Genomic DNA, 21,839 nt, shown 5'->3' on the forward strand with positions numbered 1-21,839 from the left:
GGGTAACATGTGTTAACATTGCCAAAGCAAGTAAGGTAGATAATATGTCTCTCTGTCTCTCTCTCTCTGTCTCTCTCTCTGTCTCTCTCGCTCTATGTCTCTCTCTCTCTCTGTCTCCCTCTCTGTCTCCCTCTGTCTCTCTCTCTCTCTGTCTCTCTCTCTCTCTCTCTCTCTCTATATATATATATATATATATCTATATCTCAATACAATATACAAAATGATTACAGATGTAATTATCTTTATGCAAATGTTACACGCTTTCCCCCACCTCCCTCTCTCTCTCTCTCTCTCTCTCTCTCTCTCTCTCTTTCTCTCCCTCTGTCGCTCAATTCAAATCAATTCAAGGGGCTTTATTGCCATGGGAAACATATGTTAACGTTGCCAAAGCAAGTGAAGTAGATAATATACAAAAGTGAAATAAACAAATAAAAATGAACCGTAAACATTACACTCCAGAAGTTCCAAAACAATAAAGACATTACAAATGTCATGTTATATGTAAATATATATACAGTGTTGTAACGATGTACACAAAGTTAAAGTACAAAAGATAAAATAAATAAACATAAATGTGGGTTGTATTTACAATGGTGTTTGTTCTTCACTGGTTGACCTTTTCTTGTGGCAACAGGTCACAAATCTTGCTGCTGTGATGGCACACTGTGGTATTTCACATAGTAGATATGGGAGTTTATCAAAATTGGGCTTGTTTTCAAATTCTTTGTGGATCTGTGTAATCTGGGGGAAATATGTGTCTCTAATATGGTCATACATTGGGCAGGAGGCTAGGAAGTGCAACTCAGTTTCCACCTCATTTTGTGGGCAGTGTGCACATAGCCTGTTTTCCCTTGAGAGTCAGGTCTGCCTATGGCGGCCTTTCTCAATAGCAAGGCTATGCTCACTCAGTCTCTATATAGTCAAAGCTTTCCTTAAGTTTGGGTCAGTCACAGTGGTCAGGTATTCTGCCACTGTGCACTCTCTGTTTAGGGCCAAATAGCATTCTAGTTTGCTCTGTTTTTTTGTTAGTTCTTTCCAATGTGTCAAGTAATTATCTGTTTATTTCTCATGATTTGGTTGGGTCTAATTGTGTTGCTGATCTGGGGCTCTGTGGGGTGTTTGTGAACAGAACCCCAGGACCAGCTTGCTTAGGTTACTCTTCTCCAGGTTCATCTCCCTGTAGGTGATGGCTTTGTTATGGAAGGTTTGGGAATCGCTTCCTTTTAGGTGGTTTTAGAATTTAACGTCTCTTTTCTGGATTTTTATAATTAGCAGGTATCAGCCTAATTCTGCTCTGCATACATTATTTGGCGTTTTACATTGTACACTGAGGATATTTTTGCAATTTGGTGTTTGTCCCATTTTGTGAATTCTTGATTGGTGATTGGACCCCAGACCTCACAACCATAAAGGGCAATGAGGTTTTATATTTTGATTCAAGTATTTTTTGCCAGATCCTTATTGGTATGTCAAATTTTTTTCTTCCTTTTGATGGCATAGAAGGCCATTATTGCCTTCTCTCTCTCCGACTACCTCTGTCTGTCTGTTTGTCTCTCTCTCTCTCTCTCTCTCTCTCTCTCTCTCTCTCTCTCTGCCTGGCCCCTGAGTTCACTTCCTTTGTCTAGGGATGGGGCCCCTGTAATCCCCCAAGCGGACGACTTGAGGGGCCCCTCCACAGTCACTCCACAGAGTACACACAGAGGGTTAAATCCAATGGATCCCTCCTCTCGTGAAGTGCGAATAAGCAGTACCAAACTTTAGAGACATTGACATATTAGATATTAAAATGGTTTAAATGTTTTTTTTAATGTTTTTTAATATTTGTCATTTTGCTCACAAGCAGGAGTGTGTTCTGTTGATTGTGTGTGACCCACTCTATTCAGATCATTTTTATTCTGTTAAACTAACATTGTGTGACAGAGTGCTGGCACCAGGACAGACAGACCCATTGATCGATCGACAGGCAGACAGGCAGAATAACAGACAGAGAGAGCTGAGACCCAGACAGACAGACTAACAGACAGAGAGAGCTGAGACCCAGACAGACAGACAGAGAGAGCTGAGACCCAGACAGGCAGAATAACAGACAGAGAGAGCTGAGACCCAGACAGACAGACTAACAGACAGAGAGAGCTGAGACCCAGACAGACAGACTAACAGACAGAGAGAGCTGAGACCCAGACAGACAGACTAACAGACAGAGAGAGCTGAGACCCAGACAGACAGACTAACAGACAGAGAGAGCTGAGACCCAGACAGACAGACTAACAGACAGAGAGAGCTGAGACCCAGACAGACAGACAGACCCAGACAGACAGAGAGAGCTGAGACCCAGACAGACAGACTAACAGACAGAGAGAGCTGAGACCCAGACAGACAGACTAACAGACAGAGAGAGCTGAGACTCAGACAGACAGACTAACAGACAGAGAGAGCTGAGACCCAGACAGACAGACTAACAGACAGAGAGAGCTGAGACTCAGACAGACAGACAGACCCAGTCATACATGGCTGGCTGGCTGGACGGACGGACGGACATATTGATAAAGCGCTACATTTGAAGCACACTTATATGAAGTATAATTTCCAGAAAAGCCCAGACAGACAGACAGACAGAGTCAGACATGTCTAGACAGGGCTGTTTGAAGTAAGCCAACGGTTCAGGGACTGTTTTATCTGTGGGGTCTCTGTCATTTGATGGTGGCAGACGTTTCAAGGGTCTTTTTTAAAGCACTGATAACAGGATTGGCTAGTGATCAGAGAGGAGCAGCCACAACAACAAGACAGAAGATAAAATATCATTCACTTTATTGTCCGTTGTTTTACCCTAAATCTTTCTATTTTGGTAGAATCTAAGCGAGCTAAGGTTGCACAATTCCAGTCACTTTTCCAAAATTCCTAAGTATTCTAGACATTCTGGTTGGAAGACTCTTGGAATAAGGATGAGAATAAGGGGAAATACTCCAGTGAATTTGTGGAAAGTTACCAGAATTTTGCAATCCTAAAGCAACATTCATTTCCCATTGAAAGTGTGTTTCTGTACAAGCTTCCATCTTGTAAGCTAAGGGTTAAAAATATTTATATTTGCTAAGAGACAGAAAAACATTTTATAGTCATTCATAATCTATAAGTTGATATCGCAAACATGAATACACAAATATAATAAACAATTTGCGTATACAACTAAATAAACCAACAGTACTCAAGGCTCCAAGAAATCGAGTTAGCACCTTCTTCAAGTCAAAAGTGTAAAAATGCTTTTAAACTTTTTAATCGTTGATAACGAAAAATACCTCTGTTTGGATTCTGTATCAGGGTAACATTTATACATTGATGTTCATTCATGGACAAGCTCATTGCCATGTCTTCAGGCCACAGAGTAATCTATAAAGAATGTACATCAGCCAGCATTATCAGTCAGCTCTCTAAAGTAGTAGGGAGAGTCTCTTAGAAGGGGGTTTAAAACGGAACCCTGAAGACAAGAGAGAGAGGGCATGCCATGGGAGTGGTGTCAAGTGGCCATTTGTCCAGCTGGCTAGTGTGTGTGTGTGTGTGTGTGTGTGTGTGTGTGTGTGTGTGTGTGTGTGTGTGTGTGTGTGTGTGTGTGTGTGTGTGTGTGAAAATACATGTGTGCCTTTGTGTCCGTCTATGAATGTGTGTGTGAGACTGTTTTTGTGTGTGTGTCCATTCATTTGTGTATGTGTGTGTGTTTAGAATCATTCCTTATCTTTGAAGAAGTGCCGGGATGGGATGGCTCACTTGCCGAGATGACTCCACTTCTCTGGTTCAGAGACAGGAGACAGGAGAGTGGCTGCCTGTCTATTTACAGAGGAGCTGGGACTCCAGTGCATCTACAACCAGTGGATATCCTAAGAGTCTTGTACTACAGGACGGCTGGCGTGAGGGGAGGGCTCTACTGCAGGGCAGCCAGTGCTAGAGGAGATCAGTGTATTGCTGTATATTTTAGGGCGGCGGGATACAGTCTGTATGCTAGTACAATCAAGGTTAGAATGGGTCCAAGACTGGAGTGGACCCAGGGCTGTAGCCCCAGCTCAGAGTGACGGTCCTCAGGTATTTCCTCCGAAGACAGCCAGGGTTGGAGTGGACCCAGGGCTGTAGCCCCAGCTCAGAGTGACGGTCCTCAGGTATTTCCTCCGAAGACAGCCAGGGTTGGAGTGGACCCAGGGCTGTAGCCCCAGCTCAGAGTGACGGTCCTCAGGTATTTCCTCCGAAGACAGCCAGGGTTGGAGTGGACCCAGGGCTGTAGCCCCAGCTCAGAGTGACGGTCCTCAGGTATTTCCTCCGAAAACAGCCAGGGTTGGAGTGGACCCAGGGCTGTAGCCCCAGCTCAGAGTGACGGTCCTCAGGTATTTCCTCCGAAGACAGCCAGGGTTGGAGTGGACCCAGGGCTGTAGCCCCAGCTCAGAGTGACGGTCCTCAGGTATTTCCTCCGAAGACAGCCAGGGTTGGAGTGGACCCAGAGGAGTGTTGGAGCTGCAAGTCAGAGCGGTGTATTTCAGAACAGACAGGGGAAAACCATCCAGGGCTTTATTACATCTACAACACAGGAGGGTGGATGAAGGGAGGTGTTGCCCTTCTTTGACCACTGTGTGTTCCAGGCAAGCTATCCAGGGCTACAGTGGATCTACAGCACCTGTTTCCTGTACATCCAGGACTGGCGGAGAGGAGAACTGCCTACATTATAATTGATTGGATTTACATAACGCTTTTCAGTGTGCAAAGCGCTTTACATGCCGCTGTAGGCTACACCAGGCAGCTCTCGTTCTTCCCCGAGACGCCAGCGGTCAGAGTGCTGTATGTCAGTACATCCAGAAGAAGAGTGGATCCAGTGCTATATCTGATCTAAAACCAAGGAAGAGCATGGAGGTGTGGATGAGACCGCTGTGTTCCTAGACCGCTGTGTTCCTAGACCGCTGTGTTCCTAGACCGCTGTGTTCCTAGACCGTTGTGTTCCTAGACCGTTGTGTTCCTAGACCGCTGTGTTCCTAGACCGCTGTGTTCCTAGACCGTTGTGTTCCTAGACCGTTGTGTTCCTAGACCGTTGTGTTCCTAGATCGCTGTGTTCCTAGACCGCTGTGTTCCTAGACCGCTGTGTTCCTAGACCGCTGTGTTCCTAGACCGCTGTGTTCCTAGACCGCTGTGTTCCTAGACCGCTGTGTTCCTAGACCGCTGTGTTCCTAGACCGCTGTGTTCCTAGACCGCTGTGTTCCTAGACCGCTGTGTTCCTAGACCGCTGTGTTCCTAGACCGCTGTGTTCCTAGACCGCTGTGTTCCTAGACCGCTGTGTTCCTAGACCGCTGTGTTCCTAGACCGCTGTGTTCCTAGACCGCTGTGTTCCTAGACCGCTGTGTTCCTAGACCGTTGTGTTCCTAGACCGCTGTGTTCCTAGACCGCTGTGTTCCTAGACCGCTGTGTTCCTAGACCGTTGTGTTCCTAGACCGCTGTGTTCCACTGTATTAGAATCCTCTTGACTTTCTGAGAGGAAGACGGCCATTATGACGGAGTGGACGCTCCTCAAACGTCTCCTGGACGCCGTCCACCAGCACTCCACCATGATTGGACGCCTCTGGCTCACCGTCATGGTGATCTTTCGCCTCCTCATCATTGCCGTGGCGACTGAGGACGTGTATGCCGATGAGCAGGAGATGTTTGTGTGCAACACCCTGCAGCCGGGCTGCGCCACAGTCTGCTATGATGCCTTTGCACCCATCTCACAGCCACGCTTCTGGGTCTTCCACATCATCAGCGTCTCGACTCCGTCTCTCTGTTTTCTCATATATACGTGGCATAATCTGTCGAAGCTGCCGCAGGGACACAGCGGGCAGGGACACAGCGGGCAGGGACACAGCGGGCAGGGACACAGCGGACAGGGCCAGGGGGTTAACCCAAGGGACTGGCCTCGAGACGGGGGGGAGGATGGAGGTCGAGAGGCATTCAACCGGAGCTGTGACTCGGATAGCTGCTCCATCCGTTCACACCGGCACTTAGGTCACAGCTTGGCCAATGTCTTGGAGGGAATCACTGCCCAGAGTCAGAGCCTCCTAAAGGGAGCTGCCACCACTACAGCCACCACCGCCACGTCTCTAACCCAGGCCAGGGGTCGTGTCTACAGAAATAGCCACTACGATGCACCGGGGGGTCCTGGAGGTGGAGGAGGAACCGGAGGCGTCCTCTCCAAGTACTACGTGTTCCATGTGTGTTTCCGGGCGCTGCTGGAGGTGGGCTTTGTCATGGCCCAGTGGTTCCTCTTCGGCTTCCGAGTGCCCGTCCACTTTTTGTGCAAGGCCCCACCCTGCACGCAGCCCGTGGACTGCTACGTGTCACGGCCCACAGAGAAAACCATCTTCCTCCTCTTCATGTTCTGCGTGGGGCTCTTCTGCATCCTCCTCAACCTTCTGGAGCTTAATCATCTAGGATGGAAGAAGATCAGACACTCCGTGAGGCTCAGGGAGGGAGGATCATGGGGGAATTATGGGGTAGAGAAAGGGGGGCAGGAAACCTTTGAGACTTTCTCTCCCGACAGCCCCTCACTGATGTCATCTCTGGGCCTTAGGGATGTCACCAGTACGACGTTGCTACCGAACTTGGATCTGGTAGTCGACCACCGGCCTGACTGGACCTGTGCTGGGAACTGTTCCCCATTTAATAAGGAGCCTGATGCTGGTATAGAGACAGAGCTGCAGCTTCCCAACAACCAGGAGCTCCAGAGAGGAGAGACACAGCTTCTGAAGAGCAAAGGGAAGGGCTGGAAATCCAAGCTGCGCAGTACGGAGGTCTGGATATGAATGAAAGCATTGAAACGCTGTATAGTTCTCTGGCATTATTCCATGACAACTACTAGGGAATGACTTGTTACAGTACGCTGTATTTGCAAGTCCATACAGATGTACTGTGGTACTCATCACTGGTAATGTTGTTTCCCAAGGAAATAGAGAATATACACCAAACAGAGTACCTGAGTGTCTGAGGTGTGGATATGAGCGAACATTTGACCAAGCTTCCCTCAGCACTGTGCTGTTTACAACTGTGGTTCTCAAGCATTTATGACGCACAAAACCTTTAGGAATAGAGACACATTTTGACTGACTCAACATTTTTGACTAAAGTTAGAATAGAACAAGTCGTTCCAGCCACAAACCAAAATATTTCAGCCCTCTCCTGCCATTTCAGAATCACTGGTCTATAGACATGATATACCTGGTGAGTCTTAAAACCTCAAATCCACTAAAAGGATGAAAATGTACATTTTCCACCTTGTACTGGACCAAGGACAGTTCTATGCGTGTCCATTGTCCTATATGTGTAAAATGTTACTTCGTAGCAGGGCTCTGGGCCCTCAGTTATGACGGCTACTTATAGAATCTGTAGAATTGAAGCGGAAGTGGAAGGGCTGAAGTAAAGTCCATCTCCACTCAAGTCTATTCAGGAAAGGATTAATTGTCCATCACTTTCAATACTTATGAGGATTTTTAAATGTTTTTCATTCACTGTGTTGAGAGACTCATACATACTGGAACTGTGCTGTGTATGGTAGGAACAAATAAATACTGAAAAGGCAAACGTGTTAAAAGTTATTAAACTATTTTAAAACAACATCAAAGATGGCTCAGTAATTGCTTTTCATTTATTTATGCAATATACAGTACGTATTAATATATTCATTTACAACATCAATAAAACACATTTTATATAGATTATGTTCCAGAAAATAAATAAAATACAAAAAGGAGGTGATGAAGTATGTACAGCCAGTTTCCATCGACTAAGTTTGGGGTGAAGTGACACTGAACAGAGAGGTTTCAGAGCTGGTTAAGTAGAGCAAAGAGAATAGTAACAGTGGACATAGACATATAGTCCAGCTGTAGTGTTGGGGAAGTGTCATCTCAGTCGTCACACAGTGGCTTTGTCCCAAATGGGACGGGGACACACTGTCAACCATCAGACAGACACCTTAAGAAAGCAGCAGGCTATTACAGAACAGAAGGGTTGGGCTTCAGAACTATCTTCTTCCACAGTGAAGGTTTTTCCTTTTCTTATGCTGCCTCCTATAAAAATCTGTTTTCTCTCTCACAATCAAATCCGTGGCTACAATCTTTCTTTTTAAATCATGCAAACAGGGGTTTTCCATATTCACTAGCAATATGAAAACTGTGTGTATTACCTTTAGATATGGTCCCTGTTGTTTAGTTCGTGTAGTTGGTCCAGAACATGGTTATACTTAGAGAAAGAAGATGCTTAAGAATGTTTAAGTGTATTTTGGTAGAAAAACCCAATCCAGACTTTTGGGTAAAGGGAATGTCCACACACTACAGTGGCTTTTTAAATACTGTTTTTCTAAATTAAAAAGGAAAACAAATGACCATCCATGGTGATTATTCAGTTATGGCATTGTTGTTCAATCATTCTGGAGTTATCCATTCTGTTGAATGGTGAACATATAAAGTCCAGAGCTATATATACACAGTACATAATACTTATTAAAGAGCTGTGATAAATTCCACTCTCAGCAGAGAGAGAGAGGCTATTGGCAGTTAAGAACCAACTATCAGGCCAAAGAGATGTGTCAATTAGAAGGTCAGGTCAGAGCAACGCTGCACTTCCTAAATAAGCCCAGGGTTATCGGACTTCAGACATGATACTAGACAGGCATATCTCATGAAAGGCACACTTCATTGCTTCTATTTCTGGTCACCTGTGAGACCTTAGATAACACCTGTTTGTTTTGAAGGCTTGAGAGTCTTTGCAAGTGCAAAGTACAAAGACAAAGAAGAGCCTGACTGATGTGAATCAAACAGTGTTAGTTTGGTTTCGAGTGTGTAAGTACTTTGTGGCACTACCACAGGGGAAAGAAAAGTGACAAAGTATGCCTTTAATGTGTATCATTTTGAGACTTCATTCAATCTACAATGGTGGTCTGACGTTACATGGCAGACAAACTGTTTCATCACATACAGTACATATCGTGGTCCATATCAATCTATTTATTCACCATCAGACAGTACTGTACTCTCATGGTGAAGGACATAGAAAGTGCAGTGCTTGAGGAGAAACTAGAAAACATACAGTATGTGCATGTCCGGAGGTGTGCGTTCGGGTCTAAAGCTTCAGTGCAATACAGACAACATTTTAAAAAGCACTTAAACGGTCCAAGTGGGTCAAGGCATTCACCCCCGTCTGACACAGAACAGTGGTACAGTCCTTAGAGGAGTCTTTACGTCACAGTAAGACCAGACCATGTAAACACAGAGAGAGAGAGGGACATTCAGAGTTGTAAAATCAGTTCCTTACAGTTTAAAAATATGTGTTTGGGATAACACTTAAGAGCACAACAGGCAGACAAGCAGGCAGACGGACAACAGGAACAACTCTGGGCACATGTTAAAGCCTATAATAACCTAGAACTAGGGACTAGAGTTTGTATTGGTCAGGTAACATGGTCAGGCATAACTCCTGGCCCTACAGATAACAGCAGAGAAAAGGAACAAAAAGACCACTCCTAACTCAACATCAACACTTGAAGAAGAGTTACACAGGAAAACCCAAACCAAACGGAGATGCACAGTAGCAATGTAGATTTTTCCAGGAGACTCCATTTTGTTTTCTCATGGTGGCAGATCATGAGAAAAGCATCATCTTTGATAACCTGGAATTACTTTTCTTCAGTTAGTCCACACCTGTTACACAGCGACTTTCAGGTGATTATTTTAGTCGTCTTGTCTGATGGCGTCACCTGTAGCTGCTCCAAATGGAACACAGTTTGGGGGAGGAACCCTGATTTTCACATTCCACAAACCATGAAAAGAACAATGTAGAAAATAAATATTGTAAAAGACAAAGAGAAAAGTAGTACACTTATTGAATGTCTGTGGCGAAAAGCAAGGCGTGGTCATCTGAGGAGGACTGATGAAGTGTGTTGTGATCAATTTCATATGAGGATTTCATGGAGTTTGTGGTTTGGGTTAGGGGCTGTGTGGGTGCTGGGGTATTGGAGGGTTGTAGTCTGAGACGAGGGATTTCATGGAGTTTTGACAATAAATTAGACATAGGTTTGTGCTAGGAGTTGTTGTGCTGAGAGTTGTGCTGAAATCCCAAATAAACCCATATCCCCTCTAACCCCTACACACTCCTATTGATCTTAAAGGATTGGTATTAACAAAATCAGATTAGCTTCACTCTGCCTTCTGATAGACTGCGTAGAATGTCCACTTCCTTCCTTATACCTGTCCAATCTTTTCAGATCTACAAAAGTGTCTAGGGTATAGGGTCGATTTGGGATTGAGTACTGTGTTTCTAAGGCTGAGGGTGTAAGGGTAGGGACTGGAGGCTGGGGGTTGATGACAGGAGGCTTGAGGGTGGGGATTGAAGTCTGATGAAATGGACACTGTGTATAATCCCAAATCGACACCAAGACCCTGCGCCCTATGCACCTGTGGAGATCTGAGCGGATTCGACCGGTGTAATCTATATGGAAATACCTTTCAGATCAAAATAACAAAATCCTCTCAGATCTCCACAGGTGCATAGGGTGTAGGGACCAGGGGAGGCTGTGAGGAGGTTGGGCTCTGGAGATTGGTCCCTGATTGGGTGGTGTCCTGTCCGTTCCTGTCTCACTGGGGCAGGGGTACGATAACCTCCACATAGTTGATTGGGAAGAAGCCAGAGTCTCCGTTTATCATGCCTTCGTACCAGTTGTCATCTATCTGGTTGGTGAGGATGATGATGTCACCCTCCTTAAAGCCCAGCTCACCATCGTTCTCTGGCTCAAAGTCATACAGGGACCTGGCACACGGCTGGTCCAGCACCTCCGATTCTGGAGGGAGGGAGGATAAGGGGTGAGGGAGGGAGGAGAAGGGGTGGGGGGAGAGGGAGGAGAAGAGGTGAAGGGGGAGAGGGAGGAGAAGGGGTGGGGGAGAGGGAGGAGAAGAGGTGGGGGAGAGGGAGGAGAAGGGGTGGGGGGAGAGGGAGGAGAAGAGGTGAAGGGGGAGAGGGAAGGAGAGGGGGATGGGGTAGGAAGAGAGGGGGTAAAAATAGAGAACTGTCAAACACCAGCATGTATCGTCTTCTGTTCTCTGTTCCCTCTTCCTCTGATAAGGATCTGATGTGGGTTGGTGCAGCAAAACAAATCCAACACATTAAGACAAACAGACAGTGGTGTGATAGTGACAGTATGGAGGAGTAGAGGACAGTTACAGTAGACTGGGTTGTTGTTGGACCAAGGTATGAGGGTGCGCATGTGTGTGTGTGTGTGTGTGTGTGTGTGTGTGTGTGTACTCACGGTGGCCGTTGAAAGTGGGACTCTCTGGCCAGGACAGAGGAACGGTGGTGAAGGGATCAGCTGGGTGAGAGATGGATGGAGAAACATGGAGATGGAAGATGAGACAAGCACCAACAAACACAATGCCTGTAACTTTCCTAAAATTCCCAGGTTTTCCAGAAATCCTCAAAGGATGACCCCCGGATATACTGCTTTTTCAATCCTGATTCCAGGATTCTTCCAACACGATTTTTTTGTTGTTGAAATATACGTGACTTTTGCGACCCGACCCTACTCATGACATGATGACTCCTGCCATGGTTGAAACAGCAACCAATATCTGATGAATGAATAATAAATTGACTGATGCCTCCTGAGTGGTGCACTGCATCGCAGTGCTAGAGGCGTCACTACAGACCCGGGTTTGATCCCAGGCTGTGTTGCAGCTGGCCGTGACCGGGAGACCAATGAGGCGGCGCACAATTGGCCCAGCGTCGTCCGGGTTAGGGGAGGGTTTGGCCGGACGGGATGTAATTGTCCCATCGCGCTCTAGCGGCTCCTTGTGGCGGGCCAGGTGCATGCACGCTGACTTCGGTCGTCAGCTGTACAGTGTTTCTTCCGACACGTTGGTGCGGCTGGCTTCCAGGTTAAGCGAGCAGTGTGTCAAGAAGCAGTGAGGCTTGGCGGGGTCGTGTTTCGGAGGACGCATGGCTCTCGACCTTCACCTCTCCCGAGTCCGTACAGGAGTTGCAGCGATGGGACAAGACTATAACTACCAATTGGATATCACAAAAATAAACTGACAAACTTTAATCTGAGGGGATAACAGCTTTTATCTTAATCTGTTAAACCTATTACAGATGTGATCTTTTCAGTGTGCTATTTGTAACTGCTCTTAGCGGTGTAGGGTGAAGTTGACCTTAGACGCTGATCCTGAGGCAGTTTAGCCTTTCTCCCACTAATGGTTTAACCCAGAGTAATTTTCATGGAGGTTGTTACACCCTCTAACCACATGAGGGCAGAAAACGTATTTTTTAAAGTCACATTGATGGAGCCAGAGAACTTGCAAGTTATTATTTGGCTAAAAATGATCATGACTTCACAGGAGTTTTGATTTGTCTCAGATTATCTCTAGAGAGGCAGAATAAGTCATTTTTAAGACTATGTGTGGGTGCGACACCTGTTTGATGTGATCAGTCCAAGTATACCTACTTTTCCCATTTCCATTTACTGTGTGGTTGATCTGGATGTCTGCAAAGAACCACAGACACATATAACATGACTTATGACTTGGGGAAAATAACAATGGGTGAAAGGATAACATGGACAAACTGATGGGGCTGATCAAAACAAATATGAGCAGAATTGATACACACACACACACACACACACACACACACACACACACACACACACACACACTACCGTACAGTACCTGAGGACTTGAGTGAGGAGCTATATGATCCATTGTGTTGAGTGTTGTCAATGGTCTCAATGCTGCTCATGATGGACTTTGGTTTAAATTCTCTCTTCGGTCGACTGCTGGCTGAGGATATCCTGTGGGAGGCATTATGATGTTATCCACTGTGGCCCAACAACATGTGTACATTACTGGCTGAGGAGACCCTGTGAGAGGCATTATGATGTTATCCACTGTGGCCCAACAACATGTGTACATTACTGGCTGAGGATACCCTGTGAGAGGCATTATGATGTTATCCACTGTGGCCCAACAACATGTGTACATTACTGGCTGAGGATACCCTGTGGGAGGCATTATGATGTTATCCACTGTGGCCCAACAACATGTGTACATTACTGGCTGAGGATACCCTGTGAGAGGCATTACGATGTTATCCACTGTGGCCCAACAACATGTGTACATTACTGGCTGAGGATACCCTGTGAGATGCATTATGATGTTATCCACTGTGGCCCAACAACATGTGTACATTACTGGCTGAGGAGACCCTGTGAGAGGAGACCCTGAAAAGAAGGTCGACGACATCCGATCCTCGTTTGCTAAGTCAAACGACACCGCTGGTTCTGCTCACACTGCCCTACCCTGTGCTCTGACCTCTTTCTCCCCTCTCTCTCCAGATGAAATCTCGCTTCTTGTGACGGCCGGCCGCCCAACAACCTGCCCGCTTGACCCTATCCCCTCCTCTCTTCTCCAGACCATTTCCGGAGACCTTCTCCCTTACCTCACCTCGCTCATCAACTCATCCCTGACCGCTGGCTACGTCCCTTCCGTCTTCAAGAGAGCGAGAGTTGCACCCCTTCTGAAAAAACCTACACTCGATCCCTCCGATGTCAACAACTAAAGACCAGTATCCCTTCTTTCTTTTCTCTCCAAAACTCTTGAACGTGCCGTCCTTGGCCAGCTCTCCCGCTATCTCTCTCAGAATGACCTTCTTGATCCAAATCAGTCAGGTTTCAAGACTAGTCATTCAACTGAGACTGTCCTTCTCTGTATCACGGAGGCGCTCCTCACTGCTAAAGCTAACTCTCTCTCCTCTGCTCTCATCCTTCTAGACCTATCGGCTGCCTTCGATACTGTGAACCATCAGATCCTCCTCTCCACCCTCTCCGAGTTGGGCATCTCCGGCGCGGCCCACGCTTGGATTGCGTCCTACCTGACAGGTCGCTCCTACCAGGTGGCGTGGCGAGAATCTGTCTCCTCGCCACGCGCTCTCACCACTGGTGTCCCCCAGGGCTCTGTTCTAGGCCCTCTCCTATTCTCGCTATACACCAAGTCACTTGGCTCTGTCATAACCTCACATGGTCTCTCCTATCATTGCTATGCAGACGACACACAATTAATCTTCTCCTTTCCCCCTTCTGATGACCAGGTGGCGAATCGCATCTCTGCATGTCTGGCAGACATATCAGTGTGGATGACGGATCACCACCTCAAGCTGAACCTCGGCAAGACGGAGCTGCTCTTCCTCCCGGGGAAGGACTGCCCGTTCCATGATCTCGCCATCACGGTTGACAACTCCATTGTGTCCTCCTCCCAGAGCGCTAAGAACCTTGGCGTGATCCTGGACAACACCCTGTCGTTCTCAACTAACATCAAGGCGGTGGCCCGTTCCTGTAGGTTCATGCTCTACAACATCCGCAGAGTACGACCCTGCCTCACACAGGAAGCGGCGCAGGTCCTAATCCAGGCACTTGTCATCTCCCGTCTGGATTACTGCAACTCGCTGTTGGCTGGGCTCCCTGCCTGTGCCATTAAACCCCTACAACTCATCCAGAACGCCGCAGCCCGTCTGGTGTTCAACCTTCCCAAGTTCTCTCACGTCACCCCGCTCCTCCGCTCTCTCCACTGGCTTCCAGTTGAAGCTCGCATCCGCTACAAGACCATGGTGCTTGCCTACGGAGCTGTGAGGGGAACGGCACCGCAGTACCTCCAGGCTCTGATCAGGCCCTACACCCAAACAAGGGCACTGCGTTCATCCACCTCTGGCCTGCTCGCCTCCCTACCACTGAGGAAGTACAGTTCCCGCTCAGCCCAGTCAAAACTGTTCGCTGCTCTGGCCCCCCAATGGTGGAACAAACTCCCTCACGACGCCAGGACAGCAGAGTCAATCACCACCTTCCGGAGACACCTGAAACCCCACCTCTTTAAGGAATACATAGGATAGGATAAAGTAATCCTTCTCACCCCCCCCCTTAAATGATTTAGATGCACTACTGTAAAGTGGCTGTTCCACTGGATGTCATAAGGTGAATTCACCAATTTGTAAGTCGCTCTGGATAAGAGCGTCTGCCAAATGACTTAAATGTAAATGTAAATGTAGAGGCATTACGATGTTATCCACTGTGGCCCAACAACATGTGTACATTACTGGCTGAGGATACCCTGTGAGAGGCATTACGATGTTATCCACTGTGGCCCAACAACATGTGTACATTACTGTCTGAGGATACCCTGTGAGAGGCATTACGATGTTATCCACTGTGGCCCAACAACATGTGTACATTACTGTCTGAGGATACCCTGTGAGAGGCATTATGATGTTATCCACTGTGGCCCAACAACATGTGTACATTACTGTCTGAGGATACCCTGTGAGAGGCATTATGATGTTATCCACTGTGGCCCAACAACATGTGTACATTACTGGCTGAGGATACCCTGTGAGAGGCATTATGATGTTATCCACTGTGGCCCAACAACATGTGTACATTACTGTCTGAGGATACCCTGTGAGAGGCATTATGATGTTATCCACTGTGGCCCAACAACATGTGTACATTACTGTCTGAGGATACCCTGTGAGAGGCATTATGATGTTATCCACTGTGGCCCAACAACATGTGTACATTACTGGCTGAGGATACCCTGTGAGAGGCATTATGATGTTATCCACTGTCGCCCAACAACATGTGTACATTACTGGCTGAGGATACCCTGTGAGAGGCATTATGATGTTATCCACTGTGGCCCAACAACATGTGTACATTACTGGCTGAGGATACCCTGTGAGAGGCATTATGATGTTATCCACTGTGGCCCAACAACATGTGTACATTACTGGCTGAGGATACCCTGTGAGAGGCATTATGATGTTATCCACTGTGGCCCAACAACATGTGTACATTACTGGCTGAGGATACCCTGTGAGAGGCATTATGATGTTATCCACTGTGGCCCAACAACATGTGTACATTACTGGCTGAGGATACCCTGTGAGAGGCATTACGATGTTATCCACTGTGGCCCAACAACATGTGTACATTACTGTCTGAGGATATCCTGTGGGAGGCATTATGATGTTATCCACTGTGGCCCAACAACATGTGTACATTACTGTCTGAGGATACCCTGTGAGATGCATTATGATGTTATCCACTGTGGCCCAACAACATGTGTACATTACTGTCTGAGGATACCCTGTGGGAGGCATTACGATGTTATCCACTGTGGCCCAACAACATGTGTACATTACTGGCTGAGGATACCCTGTGGGAGGCATTACGGTGTTATCCACTGTGGCCCAACAACATGTGTACATTACTGGCTGAGGATACCCTGTGAGAAGCATTATGATGTTATCCACTGTGGCCCAACAACATGTGTACATTACTGGCTGAGGATACCCTGTGAGAGGCATTATGATGTTATCCACTGTGGCCCAACAACATGTGTACATTACTGGCTGAGGATACCCTGTGAGAGGCATTATGATGTTATCCACTGTGGCCCAACAACATGTGTACATTACTGGCTGAGGATACCCTGTGAGAGGCATTATGATGTTATCCACTGTGGCCCAACAACATGTGTACATTACTGGCTGAGGATACCCTGTGAGAGGCATTATGATGTTATCCACTGTGGCCCAACAACATGTGTACATTGCTGTCTGAGGATACCCTGTGAGAGGCATTATGATGTTATCCACTGTGGCCCAACAACATGTGTACATTACTGTCTGAGGATACCCTTTGAGAGGCATTATGATGTTATCCACTGTGGCCCAACAACATGTGTACATTACTGTCTGAGGATACCCTGTGAGAGGCATTATGATGTTATCCACTGTGGCCCAACAACATGTGTACATTACTGTCTGAGGATACCCTGTGAGAGGCATTATGATGTTATCCACTGTGGCCCAACAACATGTGTACATTACTGTCTGAGGATACCCTGTGAGAGGCATTATGATGTTATCCACTGTGGCCCAACAACATGTGTACATTACTGGCTGAGGATACCCTGTGAGAGGCATTATGATGTTATCCACTGTGGCCCAACAACATGTGTACATTACTGGCTGAGGATACCCTGTGAGAGGCATTACGATGTTATCCACTGTGGCCCAACAACATGTGTACATTACTGTCTGAGGATATCCTGTGGGAGGCATTACGATGTTATCCACTGTGGCCCAACAACATGTGTACATTACTGGCTGAGGAGACCCTGTGAGATGCATTATGATGTTATCCACTGTGGCCCAACAACATGTGTACATTACTGTCTGAGGATACCCTGTGGGAGGCATTATGATGTTATCCACTGTGGCCCAACAACATGTGTACATTACTGGCTGAGGATACCCTGTGGGAGGCATTATGATGTTATCCACTGTGGCCCAACAACATGTGTACATTACTGGCTGAGGATACCCTGTGAGAAGCATTATGATGTTATCCACTGTGGCCCAACAACATGTGTACATTACTGGCTGAGGATACCCTGTGAGAGGCATTACAATGTTATCCACTGTGGCCCAACAACATGTGTACATTACTGGCTGAGGATACCCTGTGAGAGGCATTACGATGTTATCCACTGTGGCCCAACAACATGTGTACATTACTGGCTGAGGATACCCTGTGAGAGGCATTATGATGTTATCCACTGTGGCCCAACAACATGTGTACATTACTGTCTGAGGATACCCTGTGAGAGGCATTATGATGTTATCCACTGTGGCCCAACAACATGTGTACATTACTGTCTGAGGATACCCTGTGAGAGGCATTATGATGTTATCCACTGTGGCCCAACAACATGTGTACATTACTGTCTGAGGATACCCTGTGAGAGGCATTATGATGTTATCCACTGTGGCCCAACAACATGTGTACATTACTGTCTGAGGATACCCTGTGAGAGGCATTATGATGTTATCCACTGTGGCCCAACAACATGTGTACATTACTGGCTGAGGATACCCTGTGAGAGGCATTATGATGTTATCCACTGTGGCCCAACAACATGTGTACATTACTGGCTGAGGATACCCTGTGAGAGGCATTATGATGTTATCCACTGTGGCCCAACAACATGTGTGCATTACTGGCTGAGGATACCCTGTGGGAGGCATTATGATGTTATCCACTGTGGCCCAACAACATGTGTACATTACTGGCTGAGGATACCCTGTGAGAGGCATTATGATGTTATCCACTGTGGCCCAACAACATGTGTACATTACTGGCTGAGGAGACCCTGTGGGAGGCATTACGATGTTATCCACTGTGGCCCAACAACATGTGTACATTACTGGCTGCATAGTCTAAAGTGGTTTCCTCCTGTCCTTGTCCTGTTTCCTTCAACTGGTTGGTTTTCCTTCAATTGGTTGGTTTTCCTTCAATTTGGTTTTCAATTTAGTGCAATTAGAATATGAACTGAGGATGATTTTTTAATTCAGGCAGTGAATTTCAACTTGAATCAGAATTACTGAATTGAAAACTGAAAAGGTGAAAGCAAAATGGCGGATGCTCACGAGGGAGTTGCTTTCATGTGTCCAGCTCTTTCACATCAGTGCAGAATAAGGGAAGGAGACGAGGAGGCAGGCTGTTTAGGGACTGTGGAGTGTGATAGCTGTAGTTAGTTAGTTGCCTGTTTTGTAGTTGGGTGTTGAGGTCTTCTAGGATCTCCAAGGACAGACGGTGGTAGTCTAACGCCGCTTCAACCAACGCTGACAGCTGACTCACCTGCTCCACCTACCAAACACACAACACAAGAATATTATCCATCTTGTCAAGCACTTTATCTTGTATGAAGAACATGTAGTGAACTATTTCTTGGTAAGATTGACATTGCGATTGTACTGTAAAGTGCTGCACTTTGTGACAACTGTTGTTGTCAATACGGGATATACAACTGATTCTGATTCAAATCCTGTTGTATTTTTTCATGCTTTGTAACCAACAGGTGTGGACTAACAGTGAAATGCTTTCTGATGGGAAAGAAAATAGAGAAATAATAGAAAAGTAAAACACGTAATAATAAAAGTAATAAAAGATACATAATGAGTAACTATAACATGTAACTTATATACAAGAGGTACCAGTAATGAGTTGATGTGCAGGGGTATGAGGTAATAACCTGGCTATATACAAAAGGTACCAGTACTGAGTTGATGTGCAGGGGTATGAGGTAATAACTTGGCTATATACAAGAGGTACCAGTACTGAGTTGATGTGCAAGAGGTACCAGTACTGAGTTGATGTGCAGGGGTATGAGGTAATAACTTGGCTATATACAAGAGGTACCAGTACTGAGTTGATGTGCAGGGGTATGAGGTAATAACTGGCTATATACAAGGGTACCAGTACTGAGTTGATGTGCAGGGGTATGAGGTACCAGAGGTACCAGTACTGAGTTGATGTGCAGGGGTATGAGGTAATAACTTGGCTATATACAAGAGGTACCAGTACTGAGTTGATGTGCAGGGGTATGAGGTAATAACTTGGCTATATACAAGAGGTACCAGTACTGAGTTGATGTGCAGGGGTATGAGGTAATAACTTGGCTATATACAAGAGGTACCAGTACTGAGTTGATGTGCAGGGGTATGAGGTAATAACTTGGCTATATACAAGAGGTACCAGTACTGAGTTGATGTGCAGGGGTATGAGGTAATAACTTGGCTATATACAAGAGGTACCAGTACTGAGTTGATGTGCAGGGGTATATAATAACAATATACAAGAGGTACCAGTACTGAGTTGATGTGCAGGGGTATGAGGTAATAACTTGGCTATATACAAGGGTAGTACTGAGTTGATGTGCAATGAGGTAATAACCAGGCTATATACAAGAGGTACCAGTAGAGTTGATGTGCAGGGGTATGAGGTAATAACTTGGCTATATACAAGAGGTACCAGTACTGAGTTGATGTGCAGGGGTATGAGGTAATAACTTGGCTATATACAAGAGGTACCAGTACTGAGTTGATGTGCAGGGGTATGAGGTAATAACTTGGCTATATACAAGAGGTACCAGTACTGAGTTGATGTGCAGGGGTATGAGGTAATAACTTGGCTATATACAAGAGGTACCAGTACTGAGTTGATGTGCAGGGGTATGAGGTAATAACTTGGCTATATACAAGAGGTACCAGTACTGAGTTGATGTGCAGGGGTATGAGGTACCAGTACTGAGTTGATGTGCAGGGGTATGAGGTAATAACTTGGCTATATACAAGAGGTACCAGTACTGAGTTGATGTGCAGGGGTATGAGGTAATAACTTGGCTATATACAAGAGGTACCAGTACTGAGTTGATGTGCAGGGGTATGAGGTAATAACTTGGCTTATACAAGAGGTACCAGTACTGAGTTGATGTGCAGGGGTATGAGGTAATAACTTGGCTATATACAAGAGGTACCAGTACTGAGTTGATGTGCAGGGGTATGAGGTAATAACTTGGCTATATACAAGAGGTACCAGTACTGAGTTGATGTGCAGGGGTATGAGGTAATAACTTGGCTATATACAAGAGGTACCAGTACTGAGTTGATGTGCATATACAAGAGGTACCAGTACTGAGTTGATGTGCAGGGGTATGAGGTATTGAGGTAGATAGGTACATATAACTATAAAGGGACAGATAATAAACAGTAGCAGCAGCGTATGTGATGCGTCAAAGAAGTTTGTGCAAAAAGGGTCAACGGTATTTGGTGAACTATTTAACTAACTATTTATCAGTCTTACGGCTTGAGGGTAGAAGCTGTTCAGGGTCCTGTTGGTTCCAGACTTGGTGCATCAGTACCACTTGACATGCAGTAGCAGAGAGAACAGCATATGACTTGGATGGTTGGAGTCTTTGAAAAAATGTTGGGCCTTCCTCTGACACCGCCTGGTATAGAGGTCCTGGATGGCAGGGAGCACGGCGCCAGTGATGTACTGGGCCATCCGCACTATCCTCTGTGGTACCTTGCAGTTGGATGCCAAGCTGTTGCCATACCAAGTGGTGATGCAGCCAGTCAAGATGCTCTCAATGGTGCAGCTGTAAAACGTTTTGAGGATCTGAGGGCCCATGCCTAATATTTTCAGCCTCCTGAGGGGGTGTGTTTGGACCATGATAGATCCTTAGTGATGAGGACACAGAGGAACTTGAAGCTCTCAACCTGCTCCACTACAGCACCGTCGATGTGAATGGGGGCGTGCTCGGCTCTCTGTTTCCTGTAGTCCACGACCAGCTCCTTTGTTTTGCTGACATTGAGGGAGAAGCTGTCTTGGCACCACACTGCTTGATTGATTCTGCTAGCAGGGTGTTTAGGCCTCAGAGCTCCAGCGAGTGTCACAGACAGAGAGAACGTGTTTACAAAACCCTATAACTTTAATCATGAAACCCTCACTGAACACTCTCTCTGGTTAGGACATAGAGATAAACTCTGTGACTTTTCAGCTGCAGCAGAGGCAACCATCCCCCACCTCAGCCTCAGGCATGTTAGGGACCAGGTTGCTAGGGAACACAGTCAGCTGACCTGGTCAGCCAATCACAGGTCCTATCTGGTGAGGTAACAGACCTATTCAAGCCTGGCTTTAGTTGGACACAGGGGGTGCAGAGATACAACAGGTCAGAAGAACTCTGCACCACCTCAACACAACTCACCACTGGGCCCTTCCTACAAGGACAAGAACTCTGCACCACCTCAACACAACTCACCCCTTCCTACAAGGACAAGAACTCTGCACCACCTCAACACAACTCACCACTGGGCCCTTCCTACAAGGACAAGAACTCTGCACCACCTCAACACAACTCACCCCTTCCTACAAGCACAAGAACTCTGCACCACCTCAACACAAC

General features: G+C 46.4%; 2 protein-coding genes across 3 annotated transcripts in view; one reads left to right on the forward strand and one right to left on the reverse strand.

Moving 5' to 3' along the window:
- The first annotated feature begins 5,516 nt into the window (after nt 1–5,516).
- gjd6 (gap junction protein delta 6) lies at nt 5,517–6,806 on the forward strand. The gene has a single exon (XM_064984438.1). It carries the CDS (start codon nt 5,517–5,519, stop codon nt 6,804–6,806), a length of 1,290 nt encoding a protein of 429 aa, XP_064840510.1.
- Nucleotides 6,807–7,625: 819 nt separating this feature from the next.
- sh3gl3a (SH3-domain GRB2-like 3a) overlaps nt 7,626–21,839 on the reverse strand; it is a 58,336-nt gene continuing 44,122 nt past the window's right edge. Inside the window, exons 7-11 of one of the 2 annotated variants that reach the window (XM_064989120.1) lie at nt 18,639–18,742; nt 12,711–12,832; nt 12,488–12,526; nt 11,297–11,356; nt 7,626–10,831 (exon numbers count right to left, since the gene is read on the reverse strand). In XM_064989120.1, coding sequence (XP_064845192.1) covers nt 10,629–10,831; nt 11,297–11,356; nt 12,488–12,526; nt 12,711–12,832; nt 18,639–18,742 — 528 coding nt within the window. In that variant the 3' untranslated portion in view covers nt 7,626–10,628. The remainder of the gene's footprint in view (nt 10,832–11,296; nt 11,357–12,487; nt 12,527–12,710; nt 12,833–18,638; nt 18,743–21,839) is intronic. The other variant, XM_064989130.1, reaches the window with a different exon arrangement.

Source organism: Oncorhynchus masou, chromosome 2 (genome assembly GCF_036934945.1).
Source record: "Oncorhynchus masou masou isolate Uvic2021 chromosome 2, UVic_Omas_1.1, whole genome shotgun sequence".
Lineage (NCBI taxonomy): Eukaryota > Metazoa > Chordata > Actinopteri > Salmoniformes > Salmonidae > Oncorhynchus > Oncorhynchus masou.

Coding starts and splice junctions, on each gene's coding strand:
- gjd6 (XM_064984438.1), top strand. CDS start 5,517: ATGACGGAGTGGACGCTCCTCAAACGTCTCCTGGACGCCGTCCACCAG.